This window comes from Camelus dromedarius, chromosome 36, assembly GCF_036321535.1.
Source record: "Camelus dromedarius isolate mCamDro1 chromosome 36, mCamDro1.pat, whole genome shotgun sequence".
In the NCBI taxonomy this organism is placed as follows: domain Eukaryota; kingdom Metazoa; phylum Chordata; class Mammalia; order Artiodactyla; family Camelidae; genus Camelus; species Camelus dromedarius.
Window position 1 is genome coordinate 8,887,326 of NC_087471.1, and position 19,157 is coordinate 8,906,482.

The 19,157-nt window shown below is 47.1% G+C and overlaps 1 protein-coding gene across 3 annotated transcripts in view; it reads right to left on the reverse strand.

Moving 5' to 3' along the window:
• Positions 1–6,727: 6,727 nt before the first annotated feature.
• Positions 6,728–19,157, reverse strand: part of NUGGC (nuclear GTPase, germinal center associated) — a 42,565-nt gene continuing 30,135 nt past the window's right edge. Inside the window, exons 11-19 of one of the 3 annotated variants that reach the window (XM_010995434.3) lie at positions 17,907–18,012; positions 16,565–16,698; positions 12,721–12,885; positions 11,832–11,989; positions 10,177–10,318; positions 8,893–9,001; positions 8,066–8,202; positions 7,663–7,753; positions 6,728–6,990 (exon numbers count right to left, since the gene is read on the reverse strand). In XM_010995434.3, coding sequence (XP_010993736.1) covers positions 6,842–6,990; positions 7,663–7,753; positions 8,066–8,202; positions 8,893–9,001; positions 10,177–10,318; positions 11,832–11,989; positions 12,721–12,885; positions 16,565–16,698; positions 17,907–18,012 — 1,191 coding nt within the window. In that variant the 3' untranslated portion in view covers positions 6,728–6,841. Of the gene's footprint in view, positions 6,991–7,662; positions 7,754–8,065; positions 8,203–8,892; positions 9,002–10,176; positions 10,322–11,831; positions 11,990–12,720; positions 12,886–16,564; positions 16,699–17,906; positions 18,013–19,157 lie in introns of those variants that run through there. The other 2 variants (XM_010995427.3, XR_004133493.2) reach the window with 2 other exon arrangements.

Below are 19,157 nucleotides of genomic sequence, written 5' to 3' on the forward strand. Positions count from 1 at the left end.
AGATGGGATATGACAGTGACTGTGAGCCCACTAGTTTCAAGAGATGTTCCGAGGATCCCCTTGAAAAAGGGTTCTCTGGTCAAAGCAAAAGTGTCCCTTCATTGCAGGACTTATCAGAGCCTTTAAGATGCTATTGCACATGGCACCTCTTCAAGACGGGGATGGAGAATTAAGGCTTCTGCATTTTTAACTGCACGTAGAGAAAAGGGCTCGTGTTCCACAGCACACACTGCAGGAAACGCTCAACTGAGGTAGTAAAAAGACTTTGTTTATAATTTAAACAAAAACAAACTTTAGAAAATTGAGAGGCTCATCCCTCTGACTGCCAAACAGTAGAAGATGTCTCATGCTACCAGGGTGTGGGAAGGAGACATTCATTCTGTGAGGACGATAAGACAGTCCCATCTGTCACCTTCCTGAGGGAGGGGCCGTGTGCCACTTGTCATTGCCTCCCCAGCCTTCAGGACAGCCCCTTAAGTGTCTGTGAGCTGGATGCCCAAAGCATGAGTTCCACTTCCTTGCTCCCAGCCAGTGGCTGCCTGCTGCCACCAGCTCATCCTCTTCAGCTTGTTTTCTTCCACCTTGACCCCACTTCGGCCAGTCCCTTCTCACCCCTCCCCACCCCACCCCTACTGCGTGCCCGCCACCACCGACTCCCCAGACCTTCCAACACAGCTCACCCTGCAGGACCAGCCCAGGCCCTGCCCCTTGCCTGGAGCCTCCTCCTCCACCCACCAGGGCCTCCTCTTCTCTCGGTGGCTCTTGTGCTCAGGGGCCGCCCCACCCACTCAGGTGCCTGAACAAAGTGCAGTAGGTTGCTCTGAGCTCACGGAGGTCAGAGTTCACGTGCTGTATTCTGTAGGTCCCCGCCCGTTGCAGCATCCAGCCCAGCGATCAGCCCAGAGCAGGGGGTAGATCAACACTTACTCATCGGTGACCTGCCCGTAAACCTCAGAGGTGCCTCGTAGAGGGAAGGCTGGATTCCAAGGCAGGACACCCAGCCTTGCCTCCCAGCTCCACCCTCCCAAGCCCTGTGGGTCTGGGCGAGTCACAGAACCTCTTTAAATCTGGCTTTCCTTATCTGTCACACTGGGTTACTTCTCCCGGCCTTCCCCTCTCAAGGGTAACTGCGAGGGAGGGGGATGTTATAAACAGAAAGCCTGTCCCAAATGTTAGCCATTGTTATTATTTTGCAGAGTTGACAGCCCCTGACAGACGGAGTATTAATTGTGATGTGGTTCTTTCTCTAGTGTCCAGCTGCTGACAGCTGGCGCTGAGTCCGAGACAGAGGGGGCAAGGGCCTCCGCCTCGTGGAATTCCCTGCTCTGCATCCAACATGGAATCCACCCAACCATCTGCCTGGTCTCCTTGCGCCCCGCTCATTTTCATTCATTTCCCAGAAGGTGTGGGGGTGATGGATTGCATGAGACAGCGCAAGTCTTCTGACACTGGTCCAGAGGTCCAGAAGTAAAGGCAATGAGCCCCCTCCCCATCATGTGCACCGACCAGAAACCCAAGAGCAGCACTTGCCCGGACCTCCTCCTATTGTCAAACTCAGTAGCCCAGGGTACCCAAAATGGGTCCTACAGTGAGGGGCTCTAAGGAGATCTGCCTTGGAGCTGAGATGATGTAAAGTTTGTTGGGGAATTGGGTGATGAAGTCATTTTAATGTGAGCAATTTGTAATTGGGAGCCAAACATATTCATTCATGTGAATCATAAGAAACTTCCCAAAACAGGATGAAAATTTGGGTCAAAACTCTGAAGAAGGGATTTAGTGAGATAAATGTAAAACAGACAGCAGTGTTGGAAAAACTCAGCTGTTTACATCCAGGATATGGGCTACTAGGCTTCTCAGGAACACAGAATTTTAAAAAAACCTAAGATTTTAAGTGAGTTTGAGGTTGATGTAAGTCAGGAAGCGTTGAGAGAAACGGCTATTCAGCTATTTCAAGACTTAGGCTGCATTAATAGAAGCATGATGAACAGAAAAATGGAGGTGACAGCTCCTGTAGTTTGCATCCATGAGCTCATACCTGGTGAAGTATGTTCCGTTCCAGGTGCCTCTGACTGAAAGAGTAAGTCACAGCTTAGATGGTGCCCTTGGCGGTGATAGGGTGGAGAAGAGTCCAGAAATCCACAGGGAAGAGCAGCGTTTAGCCCCGAGCAGAAAGCACTCAGCAGACATGATTTCTGTTTGCAGACATATGATGAGCTGTCATGGGAAGCACTGTTGGTTTTTATTTAAACTATTCTAGAGACAGAGAAAGGCAGACTGCCATTCAACATACAGAAGCTGGATCCGGGGATCCCTGGCTGATGACTGAAAATTCATACCGTTTAATCAGAGCCTGGGTCATCTGTCCCGGACGGAAGCACCACAGAGGGGTTTCCTCCACCAGGAGGCCGGTCGGACCCAGTGATCTCTGATCTCTCCCCAAGTCTAAGAGCGCCTTTGCATGGAAATTTTCTCCACCTTATTAAAGAGTAACTTAAACTTGATTTTGCTTCTGAGATTGCTTTGGTTGGGGGAAAGGAAGGACATTCCATGCATGCTTTGAATATTAAGAACTAAGAACAGGAAACATTATATTCAACAAATATAATAAGTAATAATAATGAAGATATTTTGGCCGCGTGTCATGCCAGAAAGAGAGAAAAGGAGAAAAAGGGGAAAAGATGAAGAGAAATTGAGAAAGAATGATGGAGACAAAAGAGAGTAAAACAAGCAAATACATGGAAAAAGAAAGGGAGAGAGAGGAAGAGGGAGGGAAAGAGTGAAGGAATCAGACAGAATACAAAGTGAGAGAATATTTTCCTTTCTCTCTCCCCCTTCCTGAAGCATTGGACGCATAGCCTGGCTAGGCAAAATGAAGGTTTTCTTTCTTTAATTTAGATGTTATGTTTATCAAAGATATGCATGATTTTAATATGCTTTTTAAAAGAATCAAATATTTCTACAAGCTTATTAGGAATGCAGCAGCTCCCTAAACTCTCACACCCGTGTCTTAATTCCTATAGGCAACCATTTTCAGCCTTTAAACTGTGACTTTTTAGTTATTTCCACATTTCTAAATGACACTGTTATGCTGCTGTTTTTTGATTTTTGTTTATTTGTTGGATGCATTATCCATTCCCATTAGGGAGAAAAGAATTCTCTGCCTTTCCTCCATCTCCCACCTCACACACATTTCTTCCCCTCCTGGTACAGCTGTATCCTACCTTCGTTTAGGCCATTTTTCAGTTTACTTTATTATGACTATGTAAATGCTATTTACAGCCAAGCCAGGCAGTATCTTTTCTTCTACAACATTTTACTTTCCCTGGAGTTAATAATTATCTTATTTTTCTGATTCAGTCGTTTTCTATTTATCAATCACGAATTCGTCTCCAGTCTCCACCCACCCCCACATCACTGGCATCTATCTCTTCTAGACATAGTCAAATACATCAGATAGTCTACTAATTTATATTTCTGTAGATATTCCCCCAAATTTTCCAATTTGCGTCATGTGGACCAATTGCTCTCTACACCTAGTTCGTGGCTAGTATACAGAGGTTTTCCTCCACCTTAATCCTAGAGCTTTTCGTTCTTTCTGTCTTAGGGCGGGGCCTCTGCTTTCTTGCTGTCCTGTCTCTTTCTTCCTCATTTGGTGGAGCACATTTATGGTGGGATACTTTTATGGAGACCTTGCATGTCTGAAAAGAGCTTCATTTTTACTCTCACCGTTGAATGATAGTTCATCTGGGTATGAAATTCTAAGTTGAGAATTTTTCTTCTCCAAATTTTGAAGACATTCTACCATGGTCCTCTGGCTTCTGATATTATGAAGTTCAAAATCATTTCTATTCCTGACTTTTACCCATGACCTTCTTTCTTTCCTCTTAGGAAGCATTTGAAACTTTCTCGAACCCCCCACGTTTTGAAATTTTACAAAGATGAGTGTTGATGTGGGTCAGTTTTTACCCATTATTCTAGACACTAAATGAGACTTTTCAATCTGAAATCTCAGGTTCTTTATCTCTGGGAAATTTTCTTAAATTATTTCCTTCACAATTTCTTTCCCCCCTTCCCCTCTCTCTTTTCTCTTTCAAAACTCGTCTTACTCACATGTTGGGCTTCCTGAACACATTCTCTAACTTTCCCACCTTTTCTCTCCTAGCTTCACATTCTCATTTTTTTTTTTTTTGTCCTACTTTTGGGAACATTTCCTTGAATTTATCTTTCAAATGTTCTTTTTAATTTTTAAAACATTTCTGCTAGCCTATTTTTTAGTCTCCAGGGGTTTCTTACTCTGTGATACATTTTTATCATAGCACTTTGTTTTCTCATTGATGCAATATCATCACATATCTCCCTAAAGATTTAATAATAGTTCTAAGAAATATTTTCTTCTCCCTGTTTCCTCTAAGCTGTTTATATTGTTTGTTTTGGTCTTTATCTTTTACGTGAAAGACTTTTCTCTAAAGTCTTGGTTGTCTCTCATGTTTAAGAGTGGAGGACTGAAAAAGCTATCTGAAAGATCTGTGGACATGGGCGAGTCAACTAAGGGTTTCACTGTGGGGTGATCTCATGAGCTGTTTTACAAGGGAACCCCCAATGTTTGTAAGATTTTTTTCTTATTGTTTCATCATCTTCAGCCTTCTCTTTGGGGAGTCTAAGACTGGCAACCAATGTTCTGGTAGCTGAAGGGGAAAGAGGGCTGGCAAGTAGGCCTCAGCACCTGCTGTGCACTGGATTTGTTTTCAGTTATGCCATCAGTATGACATAACCAGGCTTGATGCTCAGTCTAGAAACCCTTCAGAGACCAGCCTATGGTCTTCCGTTGGGGAGGGGAAGGAGCAGTTGCCCTGGAATATGGAGTCAGAGAGCCCACCTAGGAGTTGAAATGGTTAATATTTACATTCTCAAAATTATCCAGTTTTATGCTCTACCATCAACCCAGTTCAAGAGGTATCTGGTGCTGCCAGTTCCTGAGACCCTGGGGAGTTTTATGGTGTTTATCAGCTACTATTGCTGTGTAACAAACCATCCCAAGTCCTCGTGGCATGAAACAAAAACAGTTTTAGCAGGTTCGTGGAGTCCATGGGTGAGGAATGTGGAAGGCCAGACAGTGATGTCTGGGGTCTGTTGGGCACTCAAATGGCCAGAGGTGACTCAAAGAGCTAAAGATTAAAGTGGCTGCGGCTGGAGGAGCCACATCTGAGATGGTTTCTTTATCCCTTGCCTAGTACTTGGGCTGCAATGACATGGACTGGACTCAGTCTGCTAGGCTCGACTCATCTGGAACTGCCTACGTGGTTTGGGTCTCTCACAGAGTGATGGCTGGGATCTGAGAGGGATCATCTTGAGAACAAGCATTCCAGGAGAACCAAGCAGAGGCTCGTGGCCTTTTATGAACTCACTTCAGAAGTCCTAACTCCAACTCTCAATTCTAACTCTTTGTTAAAAACTTCTAACTTTTCACGGTTCATCCATTCTTCTCCCACGTTCTTCAGGCATCCCTGTGACCATTACCTTGAACCTTTATTGGATAGATTCCTTATCTCCACTTTACCTAGTACTTCTTCTAGGCTTTTATCTGTTCATTTGGAACATATTTCTCTGTGGCCTCATTTTGCCTAATTTTCTGTTTTTATTTCTATAGATTTGGTAAGTTGGTTAGGTGTCCCAGCCTTGGAGAAGTGTTCTTTTGTAGGAGATATCCTGTGCATCCCAGAATCCCTCTCCCCTCTGGTTACCAGAGCTATAAGAGCTAGGGGTACCCAATGTGTGCTCTGGGGGTCCTTCTATTGTGGTGTGTTGACTACCATGGATGGTGTGGTAGGCATGACCAGCCACCAGTCCAGTTCAGTGCAGAGGCTGCCAGCCACTGGTGTGCAGGGCTGGGTCACGAGGTAACTAGCTTCAGAGCACAGGGGCATCCCAGGGCTAGTGCTGGCCCACCGATGGGCAGAGCTAAGTTCCAGGGTAAGTGGTTGTGGAGCAGGGGTCCTGGATCTAGGGTCAGTCTGCTGGTGGAGGGGCCTGTTCCTGACACAGCTGGCTGCAGCATCTGGGGTGTCCCAAAGCTTTTGTTGGCCCTCTGATGAGTGGTGCTGGATCCTAAGGCAACTGGCTGAGGGGCCTAAAGTGTCTTGGAGCTGGTGCTGGCCTACTGGTGGGTTCTTCCCATCTACCCATGGTGGCCGGGTCCCCTAGCTAGCACACCTCTCCTACCCTGTCCATCCTTGCCCCAGTTACCCTCCAAATCAGCCAGTGTCACTCAGGACCATAAGCCACACCAGTTACCCGAACAGAGAGAATTTTAAATGAAGACTTGAGAACTAGAGATAAAGTTGTAGGTAAAAGAAGGGGGAAAGTAGCACCCTTTCAGCCAGTTGCCTGGAGGGGGGCAGGTGTTCCTTCCCCTTTTCATATCTGTGGGATGAATGAAACCCTTTTCCCTTCCCCTCTGCTCAGCTCTGATCTCTGAGAAACCTATGCAAGTCCTGCCCACCCCCCCATCACCCGCTGAAGATTGCTCTAAAATTAACCTTGAGAATAGAGTTTTAACCAGAGAAACTTGGTCAAAACGTGCTGGACCGATGGAGCTCTAAGGAAATACCCTGGGGGGACATTTCTCTTTGGTCCCCATCTCCCCTTCTCCTACCTTGTCATTTCCTCTGCTTTTACGCAACCCCCCTGGCCCTGCCCCATCCCTCTCATTCACATGGCTCACCCTGCCTTGTCTATAAAGTCCCAATAGAGTTGGGAGATGCTCTTTATTAGGTTTTTAAAAACAGAAGTAAATCTGATTATTTGTCTCCAGGTTTGTATCCCATCCCTTTGGTGCTCGACCCTAAGAATTAAATCTGCTTGGTGGGGGAGCCTTGCTGGGGGACATCCTCAGAAGGAAGTCCTGCATGCCCCTCCGCAGCACTGCATTCTCAGCAACCTCCCGCAGGCTTCGGTGCAGCTTCTCCATCTCCTTGTATTCGCTTTTGACATCTATGGAAGAGCGGGAGTCAGGGTCCTTCTCAGAAATGTCCCCAGAAAACAGTCTCCCTGAGTATCCTGTTCTGACCTGGTCACTGGTCCCAGAATGTGAGGTTGGGAATTGAGATTGGGAATGGAGCTTGGAGATCAGTCCAATGGATGTGTTTTATAAATAACCTGGTCAAACTGGGCATTCCTACTCTTACCTTAAGGCTTATCTCAGCATAAGGGGCACCCTCAGAATAAACACAAACCTACTCATTAAAAAGGTCTGGGAAATCACTGGGTCTTTACGAAGGCCTCACAGGTGCTCAGTGGAAGGAGTTACAAAGCACACCCCACCCCAAAGCTCCCCCAGGTCCCCTCCGGGCACCCCTCTCCTTCTCTGACCCCTCTCCTCCCAGCAGGCATCGTTCTAAGTGCATTTGCTCCATTTTGGCATCTCAGGTTTTCAGCCCACGTTCTGCATTCAGATGACATCCCAGTGATGGTCTCGGTCGGGTGCTCAGCCAAGGAGCCAGGCAGGGATGGGGGCAGGGGCAGTCGTAACTGTTGTCATCATCTCCATCCCTTGCTCTAGACGCTCTTCCTAACTTAATTTCTTTACACCCAGCAAAGAGCAGCCACGCGGTGGGGGGGAGGGCCTGTGCCACTGCCCCTCCCACAGAGGTCACATGGGTTTACCTGCAAGCTCCTTGTAGAGCCCGTCCCCCTGGGACGAGGCCAGTGTCAGCATGGTGGCGATGCTGCCCTTCACCTTCTCCGTGATCCCGTTCTACATGACAGAGCAGGGCATTGGGTTAGGACAGCACGGCCCAACGGAGAGGAATCTTATAAAGGGATCCCACCCAACACCCCCACCAAAGTCTGCAGGGATGGGGGCTGCCCAAGGGTAGCTGACCAGAGTCACCAGGACATTTCTCAGGGTCCCATCTGCCTCGGCATCTCCCTGCTTGCTTCTCACGACTCACAAGGGCTGTACCCCTGGTGCCGAACCGACAGCTACTTCTTCCATCTTCTGTACCTGCTCCCCGTGCTCCCCCAGGAGCCTCTTTGGGATGGAATGCAAACCCTGGCGGCAGAATACCTTCAGCTGCTGGAACTGGTGCTGCATCCTTTGCTGAGCCCTTTCGAACATGCCCTCGGCCACCTGCCGGTCCACCCCTCTTCTGATGACGTCTTTCATTCTTTCACATGCTTTTTTGCCAGTGATCTGAGCTGCCTCTGGCAAAAATGAGAGCCACGGTCATACCACAACAAGGACCTGCTTAGAAATCTTCAGCATCAGAAAGAAAGACAAGCAAACAAACTATACACACACATACACACACACACACACACACACACACACACACACACATATACATACCTACATACACACACTTAAATGTACTCATACATGTGGCACCGTTTTCTACACAGTGGAAACAGAATAACGTGATCCAAAAAACTAACTCAATATTGAGATCATTTTCACTTAGAAAATCTAAGGAGTATATTAAGCAGATGCTTCTAAAATTCCAAACTCCCCTGCCCGCCCCAGGAAAAAACCAAAATGAAAAACCAATGGAACCACCTAAACAAGAAAGAGCTGGAAAATGAGTTTACAAATACTTAAGTATGAGGATTGGATCATGGATTTTATAGTTTAATTGGCAGGGACACAGACTGGAGAGGACAAGCAAGGTGTCTAGATAAAGGATGACCTGAAGGAACCAGAAACACGCAGATTAAAAATGGTTTGTGACTTCTCTCTCCCCACATCCTCGCAATTACTTGGTTTTCATTTGCAGACCAAGAGTGTTACGGGGACTTAGGACAAGCACTTGGCGGGGCAGGGAGCAGCAGACAAGGACGCCAAAGGAGCTGACAGATCCCAGAGGAAGCAGAAATGTCGCCTTCCGGGGCCCCCACCTTCGTAACAGGGCTTCAGGTCGCTCTGAACAGAGGTGGTGAGAGACTCATAGATCCTCCTCCTCTTTCTCAGGATGTGTCCCTCCAGGCCGCCCAGGATGGCACTGATCTGAGAATCCACATTAACAAAAGGCCACTGGTGACAACTCCTTCAACAGAGCAGGTCGGGGGTTTCCATCTGTGGCCACCGTTTCTTTTGCCTCATTGACATTGGTTGGCTGTGTCATCTCCACAACTAGGCTGTGAGCTTCTCATAGGCAGGAACTTTGTCTTAAGCAGCCTTGTATCCCAAAGGGCTTCCCACAGTGCCTGGCACCTCAGCATCTTGTTAACGATCAGCTGAGTTGAACACGGGCACATGCAAGGTGCTAGACCAGAGCATCCTTAGGGGGGCGGTGGGAGGCACAGGCTGCTTCTCTCGTGTTATTGTGTCAAGTGGGCTGAGCCTGTGCTGTGGACTGAATAGCTGTGTCCCCCCAAATTCATATGTTGAAATCTTAAGCCCCAGTGTGATGGCATTAGGAGGTGTGCCCTTTGGGAGGTGATGAGGTCTTGAGGAGACAGACCTGTGCTGGGATTGTTCCCCTTACAGAAGAGGAGCCCTAGAGAGCTCCTTTCCCCTCTGCTAGGTAGGCACACAGCAAAAGGACGGCCCTCTGGGAGCCAGGAAGTCGGCCCAACTAGACCCCAAATCTGCCTGTGCCTTCATCTTGTATTTCCAGCCCCCAGAACAGTGAGAAATAAATTTCTGTTGTTCTTAAGCTGTCTAGTTTGTGGTATTTCATTACAGCAACCCAAGCAGACTAAGGCAGCCTAGGAAAAAATGAGTGATGGGTGAGAGTGTTCAGTACTCAGACCTGAAACATGACCTGCAAAAAAATGACACTTCTCTAAATGTTTGCCACTGCTGTGGCTAATACTTCATGATACTGGCAAAAATGAGAAAGAGGTTGGTGAAAATGTTACAAGTGGATGCGCATTTTTATACATCAAAGGGTTCTTTGAAGATTCTTCCTGGGAACAGAGCCTGCTTGACAAGCTCAGCATTTACTGCTGGTTGCTTCTCGGTGGCACGAAGTTTGCTACGTCCACAGCAGACTTAGGACTGCTGCCCTCGCCTCCATCCCACTGCATTCCGTACCTCACAGCGCCTGCTCAGAGACACATCCAGACCCTGGGCCCTTCAGCAGAACAAGCCGCAAGAGACAGGCTACCTCCAAACTCCTGGTGGGAAGAAAGCCACTGCCCGACCCTACCGCCCTCTCCACTTTATAAGCATCTTACCTCCTGGATCAGGAAACTCCTCTTGTAGCTATCATATTTCCAGCCATTTCTTATCCCAATTTCTGTCATTTTCTCCTGCAGAGAGTGCTTAAAGGCATCTATATGAGGCATCAGAGCTAAACCATCAGTGGGCTTCCCAGACCTACTGAGGAAAGCAATGTAAAACGTCGAGACAGCGGTGGTTATTGTGGGGTTAAAACAAAGAGGAACCTAGCTGGTATCCTTTTATTCATTTTTAAGAGAAGGGGTACAAGATCTAACAGTTATAAAATCCCTGTAATGTGCCAGGCACAGTGCTGTGCCCTTCACATAAAAACCTGTGAAGTCAGTACAATGATGCCCATTTTATAGATGAGAAAACCAAGGTTCAGAGATGACTGCTGATGTATTCAAGGTCACAGAGCTAGTAAGTCACAGAGCCAGGCTTTGAACACTGACCTGTTTAACCTTAAAACTCAGTCTTTCTGTTCCCAAGGTGTTCCCACTGAAAAGATGGGACTTGAAGTACACCTTAAGAGATGGGTAAGATTTAGGGAAGTGAAAAGAAAGAGAAATCGTCCCCATGGGAACAACATGGTAAGCGAAGTTTCAGAACATCCCAGGAGTACGAAGCAGCAGGTTATTAGAGGAGAGGGCAGAGGCCTGACATCCAAGCTCTCTGCCTATGAGCTGGTGACACTGAGAAAGCTGCATGATTCCTCTGAACGGCGATGTGTTCACTTGTAAAAAGACAGAAGCCATTTCAGAGGGTTGTTAGGAAGCGGTGATGACCTAATGTGTGCAAAGTGCTTAGCACCGTTTCTGGTCCACCTCAGCTGCTCTCTGCTACCCTCCAGGCTGGTTAAAGCCAGGGGCTGACACTGGTGGGGAGAGATGGGAAAGGCTGGCTGGGGGCAGGTGGGATGTCTTGATGGCCATTCTAAGGAATCTGGAGTTTACCCTACAGACACACAAACAGGGTGAGCGGGCGTAGGTGGAATGACAGGATCCCAAGCAAGTTTAAATGAAGGCTGGGCGGGGGCAGGGGCCACTGAGCGAGAATGAAGCAAAGGCAGAAAGGTTCAAGCAGGGACAGGTGATGGATCAGGTGAAACGCCAGAGGTGAAGGAGGGAGGCTGGGGACCGGCTGGGGATTAAGAGATTCTGTTTCTGTTAATGGAGAAAAGCATGGGAGGTCACGGAAGAAAGGAAGGAGGGCGCACTGTGAAGGTACACGCCCCCCAACTCACACCATGCGTGAGCGGGCCAAGTGCGGAAAGGAGTTACCGCGAGCAACTTTTCTTTTTCGCATTCGAGGAAGTTTACAACAGCCGTATGTTTGCTTAACTCCACTCTCTCCAAACAAAATATCCCGTCCCGGGCTCAGATCCATAGGCAAACTGATCCCCTGATGCTCGTAGGAGATGTTTGAAAAATAATGAGAATCATAATATTAGTCTGAAAGCAGCATCTCCATCTGCGCTGCAGGTTACTGTGGGAAATTTTTAAGCAAACCGGACCAAGGAGTCGCTGTGTTTCACCGAAGACTAGGTTTTCCTCATCAAGTCGCAAGCTGCTCTTGGCGCTTCCTGATCCAGGGCACAAATTCTTAAAGACTCTGGCCCAACGCTCTTCACATGTTTGTTCACAAAGGAGCAAGATGAAGTATGCCTTACCTGAAAATGCCTCCAAAAACGGGATCAATCCGGTCGTAGATGGGCTGAGTGATGGCTTCGTTCAGATCTATTCTCGCGAGCGTCCTGGAGGCATAGATTCCGTTCTTCAGGCAAACCGCTTTCAGAGTCTGGTGAAAACCCTGGTTCCCTTTACTCCTCTGGATAATTAAACAAGTTAGCGGAGTCAGTGGGCATCGCCTAGAATGTCCTAGGATCAGAATTGCACTGCCCTTGGCCAAACGCTACTACCAAGACTCACAAGGAAGAGTGGGAACAACATGATGAAGCTATGCAAAGAGGGCGGCAGTCACACCTGTCGGCAGGCGCCCCCGCCCTGGGCTCCCGGAGCATCCTCCCCTCACTTCACTCCCATGCAGCTGTGTGTTTTGTCTCTTCTCTACTCATTAGGCTTTTACGCTAGACCATCAGCTGGTTGAGGAAGGTTTGCTGGGGCTCCCAGGGGCAAGTTCCTTCACTGTTATGGGAGAACTTCCAGAAATGACCGCCCCTCTCCTCCTCTGGGCCAGTGGTTCTCAGCCTGGAGAGATGCTGTCACTGCTGAAGAGCTGGGGGGTGTTAACTCTGTCCTAACCTCTCCTAGCTCTTTACTTCCTTCAGAAGCCATGGGGGAGGGGGGAGGGTATAGCTCAGTGGCAGAGCGCATGCCTAGCATGTATGAGGTCCTGGGTTCAATCCCCAGTCCCTCCACTAAAAAATAAGTAAGCCTAATTCCCCCCATGACAAAATCTTAAAATAATAAGTAAATAAATAAGGTAACATTGTAGATGAGCAACCCCCAGTACCTCCATTAAAAAATAACTAAATAAATTCTATTTGAAAAGCAATGGGGTAGTGAAGAAAGTGACGGGGGATCAGGCAGATCACTCACCACCAGGCACGCCCCAAGGAGCCGTCGGTAGGCAGTTCTGGCGTCCCGGACCCCCTCCTGCAGAGGCCGCTCTATGTGGGCAAAGCACTGGTCGATGCTCCTCTCCAGCAGCTGTATCTTCTCTTCCACAAACCTCCGCAGGACACTCACGTGCGAGTATTCATTCTAGGGACGAGGACCACGGGGAGCATGAGGCCACCCCCTCCCGAAAGGCCCCTTCTCCTTCATCTGTTTCCTTCCAGCCTGTCACCAAGACAAGATTTGGCTCGAGCTAATCACCCACAGTGGACCCCTCCCTGTCACCCCAATAAGGTCCCGCAGCACACAGTCCTCCTAAGCTTTGTGGGATTGGAGAATGGAACAAAAATATGACTCCTGCAGCTTATTTTAGGGGTACAATCCATTAGGCTATTCGGAAGCGTACATTTTTTTTTAAATCCAATTGCTATTGAAACATTTTTTTTCCCCAATGACATCTGAGTCGACAAATATTTAGTGAAATTTTGGGCACAAAGCAGTTTTCGAGGAGAGCGTTTCTCAAACTTCAATTGTGCATAGAAATCACCAGGAGAGTCGGTTCAGACCCAAGGGCCTGAGATTCTATGTTTCTAGCAAACCCCATGTAATACTGGGCTTCTGGGCCCGGACCACACTTTGAATAAATAAAAAAGCTACAGGACTACAAAAATCAAGGCTTGGTTCCTATATCAAAGGAGAATAGTCTAGTCAGGGGAGAAAATCTTGACTCAGATAATACAAGGGAGTGACTGCCAGGGTCACTACCCTACCCCTTGACCACTAGGTTCCAAACTGGGATCTCTGTAGTGTCTGTCCCCTGTGTGAGAACCTAGGGGCCACACAGCATCTGACTACAGCGGAGGGAAGCCACACTCCTTAGCTCAGACCTTCAGGTGCTTTGCGGCCAGAACTCAGCCACTTCTCCAGCACCTCCAGCCTTCTGTTTGCCCAAATGTCCTCCCACGTAGCTGCCCCTGAACTAGCTGCCCTTTCCCAAACGTGCCATCCCTCTGTCCCCTGCACATGCTATTCCCACCTTCTCATCCTCCCAGACAGAGCTCAAAGGTCACTTCCTATGTGCTGCTTCCCTGCCTCCCCGGGCGCAGCTGGGGCTCCCGTTGCATTTTGAACATCCCTGCTGAGCCAGGTCCCTCTCATGCCACATGTCTCCTGCCCCCGGGGCTGGGAACTTGCGGGAGAGACAGACTGTGTTTTTCATGTGTCTTTATTCCGGGGCAAGGCACAGAGAGTGGAGTCCACAAACATCTGTGGAGCGAGTGAGAGACAGAGAGAAACTGCTGGGTAACGCAGGCTTTTAAATTCTGCTTCAAATTTGATGCCAAAAATAGCTCTTGAATTGAGGTGTCACCTTCCAGAGGTGAGTTAGCATCTCTAGATCTCAAGCACACCTTCTGTGGAGTAAGTGAATGGACTGACTGGTCCTGAAAACGGCCTCTAACGCCCACTGCCTATGTGTCTCAGGATAGACGAGTTTCAGAATTGATGGAAACCATTCCGCTTCAGGCCACCGCTGGGGAGCTTCAGGGTTTTCACTCATTAGAATTCTATAAGCCGTGCTTTTTTTTTTTTTCCCCAGAGTGCCCTCTGCATTCTTTTGAGGTCACTGGTGATCAAAATGAAATAAGGGTTGGAGGTATAGCTCAGTATATATAAATAAATCAAACCTAATTACCGCCATCCCCAAAATATAAAATAAAATAAAATAAGAAGTCACAAAAAGAAACCCTCAACAAATCTTTGTTGAAGAAGCAAAAGAATGATAAGGGGGAAGAGCTGGGAATGACAGAGCAGGAAGAGGGGGACAGGCTGGCTCCGACTCCTTCGACACTAAGATTGTCCTAATCAGCTTCCCGCTGATTCTCAAAAATAAAGACCAGATCCCTGTTCATTTAAAACCACTAACTATCTGAACTCTACATTTTTTGGTTTGAGTCACAATCTTAAAAACTGATCCATCACGTACATTTTTAGGTTCGATCCTTTTTTTCCCCTAGCATGCAAAGGAACTGACAAAACTCTTGCCTTCCAACTTTCCATCAAAGAACTAAGACTGAGACCAATATCTGAGGCCAAAGAATTTGGAGGAAAGCGGCCTGGCAACTCCCTCTAAAAGGCTATCACAGAGGTGCCAGCCAGCCCCGCCCCCATGTCTTCTGTCGCCCGGAGTCTGGCTTCAGGGAGAGACTGAGCCCCTCCAAGTTCTGCACCTCCACGTCACACTCCAAGTTTAACGGCAAAACGCTTTGTCCTGCTGTTTTGAAAGGAAACCAACCACACACAGCGTCACATCTGATTCGTTTTCCATCCGCACTTCCAAAAGCAATCTTTGGCTGGGCAGAGAGGCCACATTCACCCCGAAGAATTCTTTTGGGAAGTTAGAATGTCAAGCCCTTCGCTAGTATTTCAAAGGACAAAAGTCAAATGAGAAAATTTCTGATTCCAGGATGTTTTTTTTTTCTCACAGAACTAGACCAAAACAAGGAAGAAGAAATACAATTAAAAAGATAGTAATTCTTGCTCTGTCTGTCACTTTTATATAGAATTTCTAAAATGTGGGCATTTGACCGATGCTGCATGGACCATCAACAGCTGGCATGGCTTCTTTTCACACCAAAGTCAGTCTCCACCATCTGTCTCTGCTTGCCACTCCCAGGGCCCTCCCAGGCTCCCTGTCCCACGTTCTCAGGGCCAGCCCTACTGGTCCACTTTTTCTGCCCCTTCTCTATTCTGCATAACAAGAAGTCAGACAGTTTGGCTGTGCAAATCTGATAGGTGATGACAAGTGAGGAAATAAAGAAACACCAACCGAATGACAACACCCAAAGGCTATTCATTTTCTGAGCTTGCTACATAGCAGGGGGGTCAGCTTGCATTTGGTAGGTGCTCAAAAGCAGGCAGAGGGGTAGGAAGGCTTCTGGGATGTCCTGATCAGAGGCTACCAGCGGGGGTATGCTATGGGTGTCCACCTCGAAGTGGGGATCCCATGTGACCCATGAGGGTGCCTACTTGTCTTTCTTTGGTTGGTCCTCGGCTGGAAGCAGGGATAAAGATGAGGGAAGCTGCCAGCCATTAACCAAGGTCTGGCCATTTGGGGCTGATGGTTACAGAAGTTGCTGTTTAGCTTCTCAGCTAGTTAGTAGAGATTGCAGTCTGACTTCCTGCAAGTCCAACTGAGGGTTGGCTGGCTGCCGGAGCTGTTCATTGTAGATAAGAAGCTGGTTTTCTGGGCAGATTGCTGCAGGCTGTGGGTCAGAGTTCTGTTTTTATCTATGATTGTCTGTTTGTATATTCAGTCCCTCACAAGGAAGCAATGCAGTTGGTGACTGATTCCAGTAACACATTTTTCTCCAAAGCTCCGTCAAACCTCTAATTTAGCAGTTTATCCCTCTTATCTTAGGGTAAAAAAAAAAAAAATTCATCCATCCAAAAGATAAATTTGTCCACTACTATGAAGAAAGTCATTTATAACTGGTTATGCAGAAGACCTGCATTCTAGACTGTGAAGATAATATCTAACTCTACGCCGAAAAGGCCTCCTAGTTTCGTTCCTCTCACATGATCTAACTATGCTGCTCTGAGTTTGAGATTCTGACAGCGCCAGGCCAAGTAGGAAATCCACAGACAGAAGAAATGTTACAACTCTTTAGCCCTCAAATTATCTTTTTGTTCTCTTTAGAGCCTCTGAGCTTAGGGTCTTCCTTGAATAGGAAAAGAAAAATTCTCGCAAGTTAATCTTCTGACATGGTGAGAGGGAGGCTCTGCCCAGGCCGGGGCAGAGGACACACAGCCCAGGGGTCTCTCCTACCTGCAGGTTCTCCGCGCAGTTGAAACTGTCTGTAAGGAGCAACAGGCCAAAGGCTTCTGTGACGTATGTGGTCACCATCCTCCTCTTCTTGTCCAAGAGCCTTCTCCTGATATATTCTCTTAACTTGGGGATTTCTGGAATTCACAGGCAGCACAAACAATTTTAAGAGACCAGAGTTGGCAGTAAATAGAAGTTAGAAAAATTAGCCGATCAGGACAGCAGTCTGAATCAGCCACAGCTGGGGTCCTGTGGGCGCGGTGTCAGTGTTTCTGCTTTCCCCAGTCTAGGGTGGGCAACCACGGACAGTAGATTAGCAGTGATGAAGATTCATTTTATTTAGTGGTAGGAAACAAAGCAAACTACGTGGAAACGTGCAGGCTGGTTTAAAAAACTGGGCACTCGCCTTTCATTGGTACTGACCTGGGTAGTAGAAACAAAGGGGCTCACCTTTCTAGGGTCTCAGCAGTTTTCTGGTCCCCCTAGATTTTTCTGTCTACATCAAATAACCATTAATATCAAAATAGGTCACGCTGGCTGTAGAAAGGGATAAGAGCTCTGATGACCACGATTCCAGATTAGAAACGTGTCTTAGTCCTGACCCTCTGGTGGGAATGACAGCTGTCGTGCTCCTGTCCCCTCTTTTTCCTCTAAGTGGAAATTGTTCTATGCTATGTGCTGTGTGCACCGTGCTATTTCTTTTATATCCTTGTTTAAGCAGTTCCTCCACTTCTGGGGACTTTTCCCACCTTCTGCTCCTTAACCTCCTTTCACATGCATCCACATCTAGGGAAATGCATGCACATTTTAAGCCATTCGCAGCTCAGATCAAGGTCAAGCTCAGAGCCTGCCTCCTCGCCCAGCTCTCCCCAAGCACTCCAGTCTTTGAACTTCTGTTGTAATCAGAGCACCACTACACAAAGGCTTATTTTTTTTTTTACTGTGCTTTTTGCACGTGGCTTAGTATTAGCTCCTCATCTAAATGGCAAGTTCTCTGAAGAAAGGGGCCATGTCTTCCAGCTCCCCCACCCAAAGACAAAGCATGCTGGAGATGCTCAGTAAATACTCCCACCAGCCGTCACTGGTGAGTGAGGACTTGCAAGGCAAACGCTAAATGACGATTCGTGGTAAGATCTGGAGGAGAAAAGAATTGTGGTCTTGGTGCCACAACAATGCAGAGAGAAGTCACACATATATTTGCTTATAGGTATAGAAACTGTGGCAAGCGGGAAGTTCAGCCCAGAAAGTTCTAGAGCAGGAAATTCAGAGAGCGAAGCTTTATCTTGAGAATTTTAGTGATTGAGATTGAAATATATATACATATATACGTGTGTGTGTACATTACCAGTTTCCTCCTCAGCGAGGAGACCCTGCTGCCAGTACTCCTGGGCGCTGACTGTGTACACCAGCTCTGAGGCTTCCAGAATCTTCAAGTCAGCTGGGAGTTTACTCTAAAGTGAGAGAGGCACACAGGGAACAGAATAACTCAATCGCAGCAAAGGCAAGAGTGCTCAGGCCTCACCAAAGCCTTCAGCAAACTCAAGCCCATCCGCTGTCAGTCCTGCACAAGCTCCATAAGGAACGGGCAATATTCCCCGTGTCCAGGGTCCGCACCTCACCAGGTCAGAGGTCACCAGGAAGCTGCTGCAGAGAAACTAGTCTCCTGGGAGTTAGAAATAGCAATGCTAGAAGGAAATGTGTAAAGAAAATAATTCAAAGGGGTATTTCAATATTCAGAGCAGGAAACATACCAAGATCCGTTTTGGGAAAAGGAGCATAACTCTGGCCAAGGCCGTGACAGGCAGGAAGCCCTGTATCAGCTCCCAGGAGTCCATCGCTCACAGCTCCTCCCAACTCTGCCTTCAGTGGCAGCACACTGGTAGCTTGAAACTGGCAAGGGAGCATTTACACCATGGGAATCGGCAAATGCTACCAACTGGGCCCCCCCCCCTTTTTTTTTTTAACAGAGAGCTGATTTTTAAAACATTTACTAGCAGAGCATAACACAACACTGGGCAGAGGTCCTATAAAAGTGCAAGTTTCAAGAGTTTGGGATTAACAGATCTGCACTACTGTATATAAAATAGATAAACAACAGGTCCTACTGTATAGAGAACTGTATCTTGTAATAACATATAATGGAAAAGAATCTGAAAAAGAATATATATATCTATATACATACCAAGATCCATTTTGAAAAAAGGAACATAACTCTGTTGCTCCTCTGTTGTGTTAGTATCAGGTGTACAGCAAAGTGATTTAGTTATACACACACACACATACACACACATACACACACATAGAGATATATATATGTATAACTGAATCACTTTGTTGTACCTCTGACACTAATACAACATCGTGAATCAACTCTACCTCAATAAAAAAATTTTTTTTAAATTTTTAAGTGCAAGTTTCTCTGCCGGGTGATTTGTGAGTCATCACACACTGTTGAATGCAGAGTAATATGGAAGCAAATGATGGTCTTAAATGTCAAGGAATTAAGAATCAGATGAGACCCTACCTCGTACACACCAATCGGCCACATTTATTAGCAATACATATAACTGTGAGTTGTGTATTGAGGTATTTTATG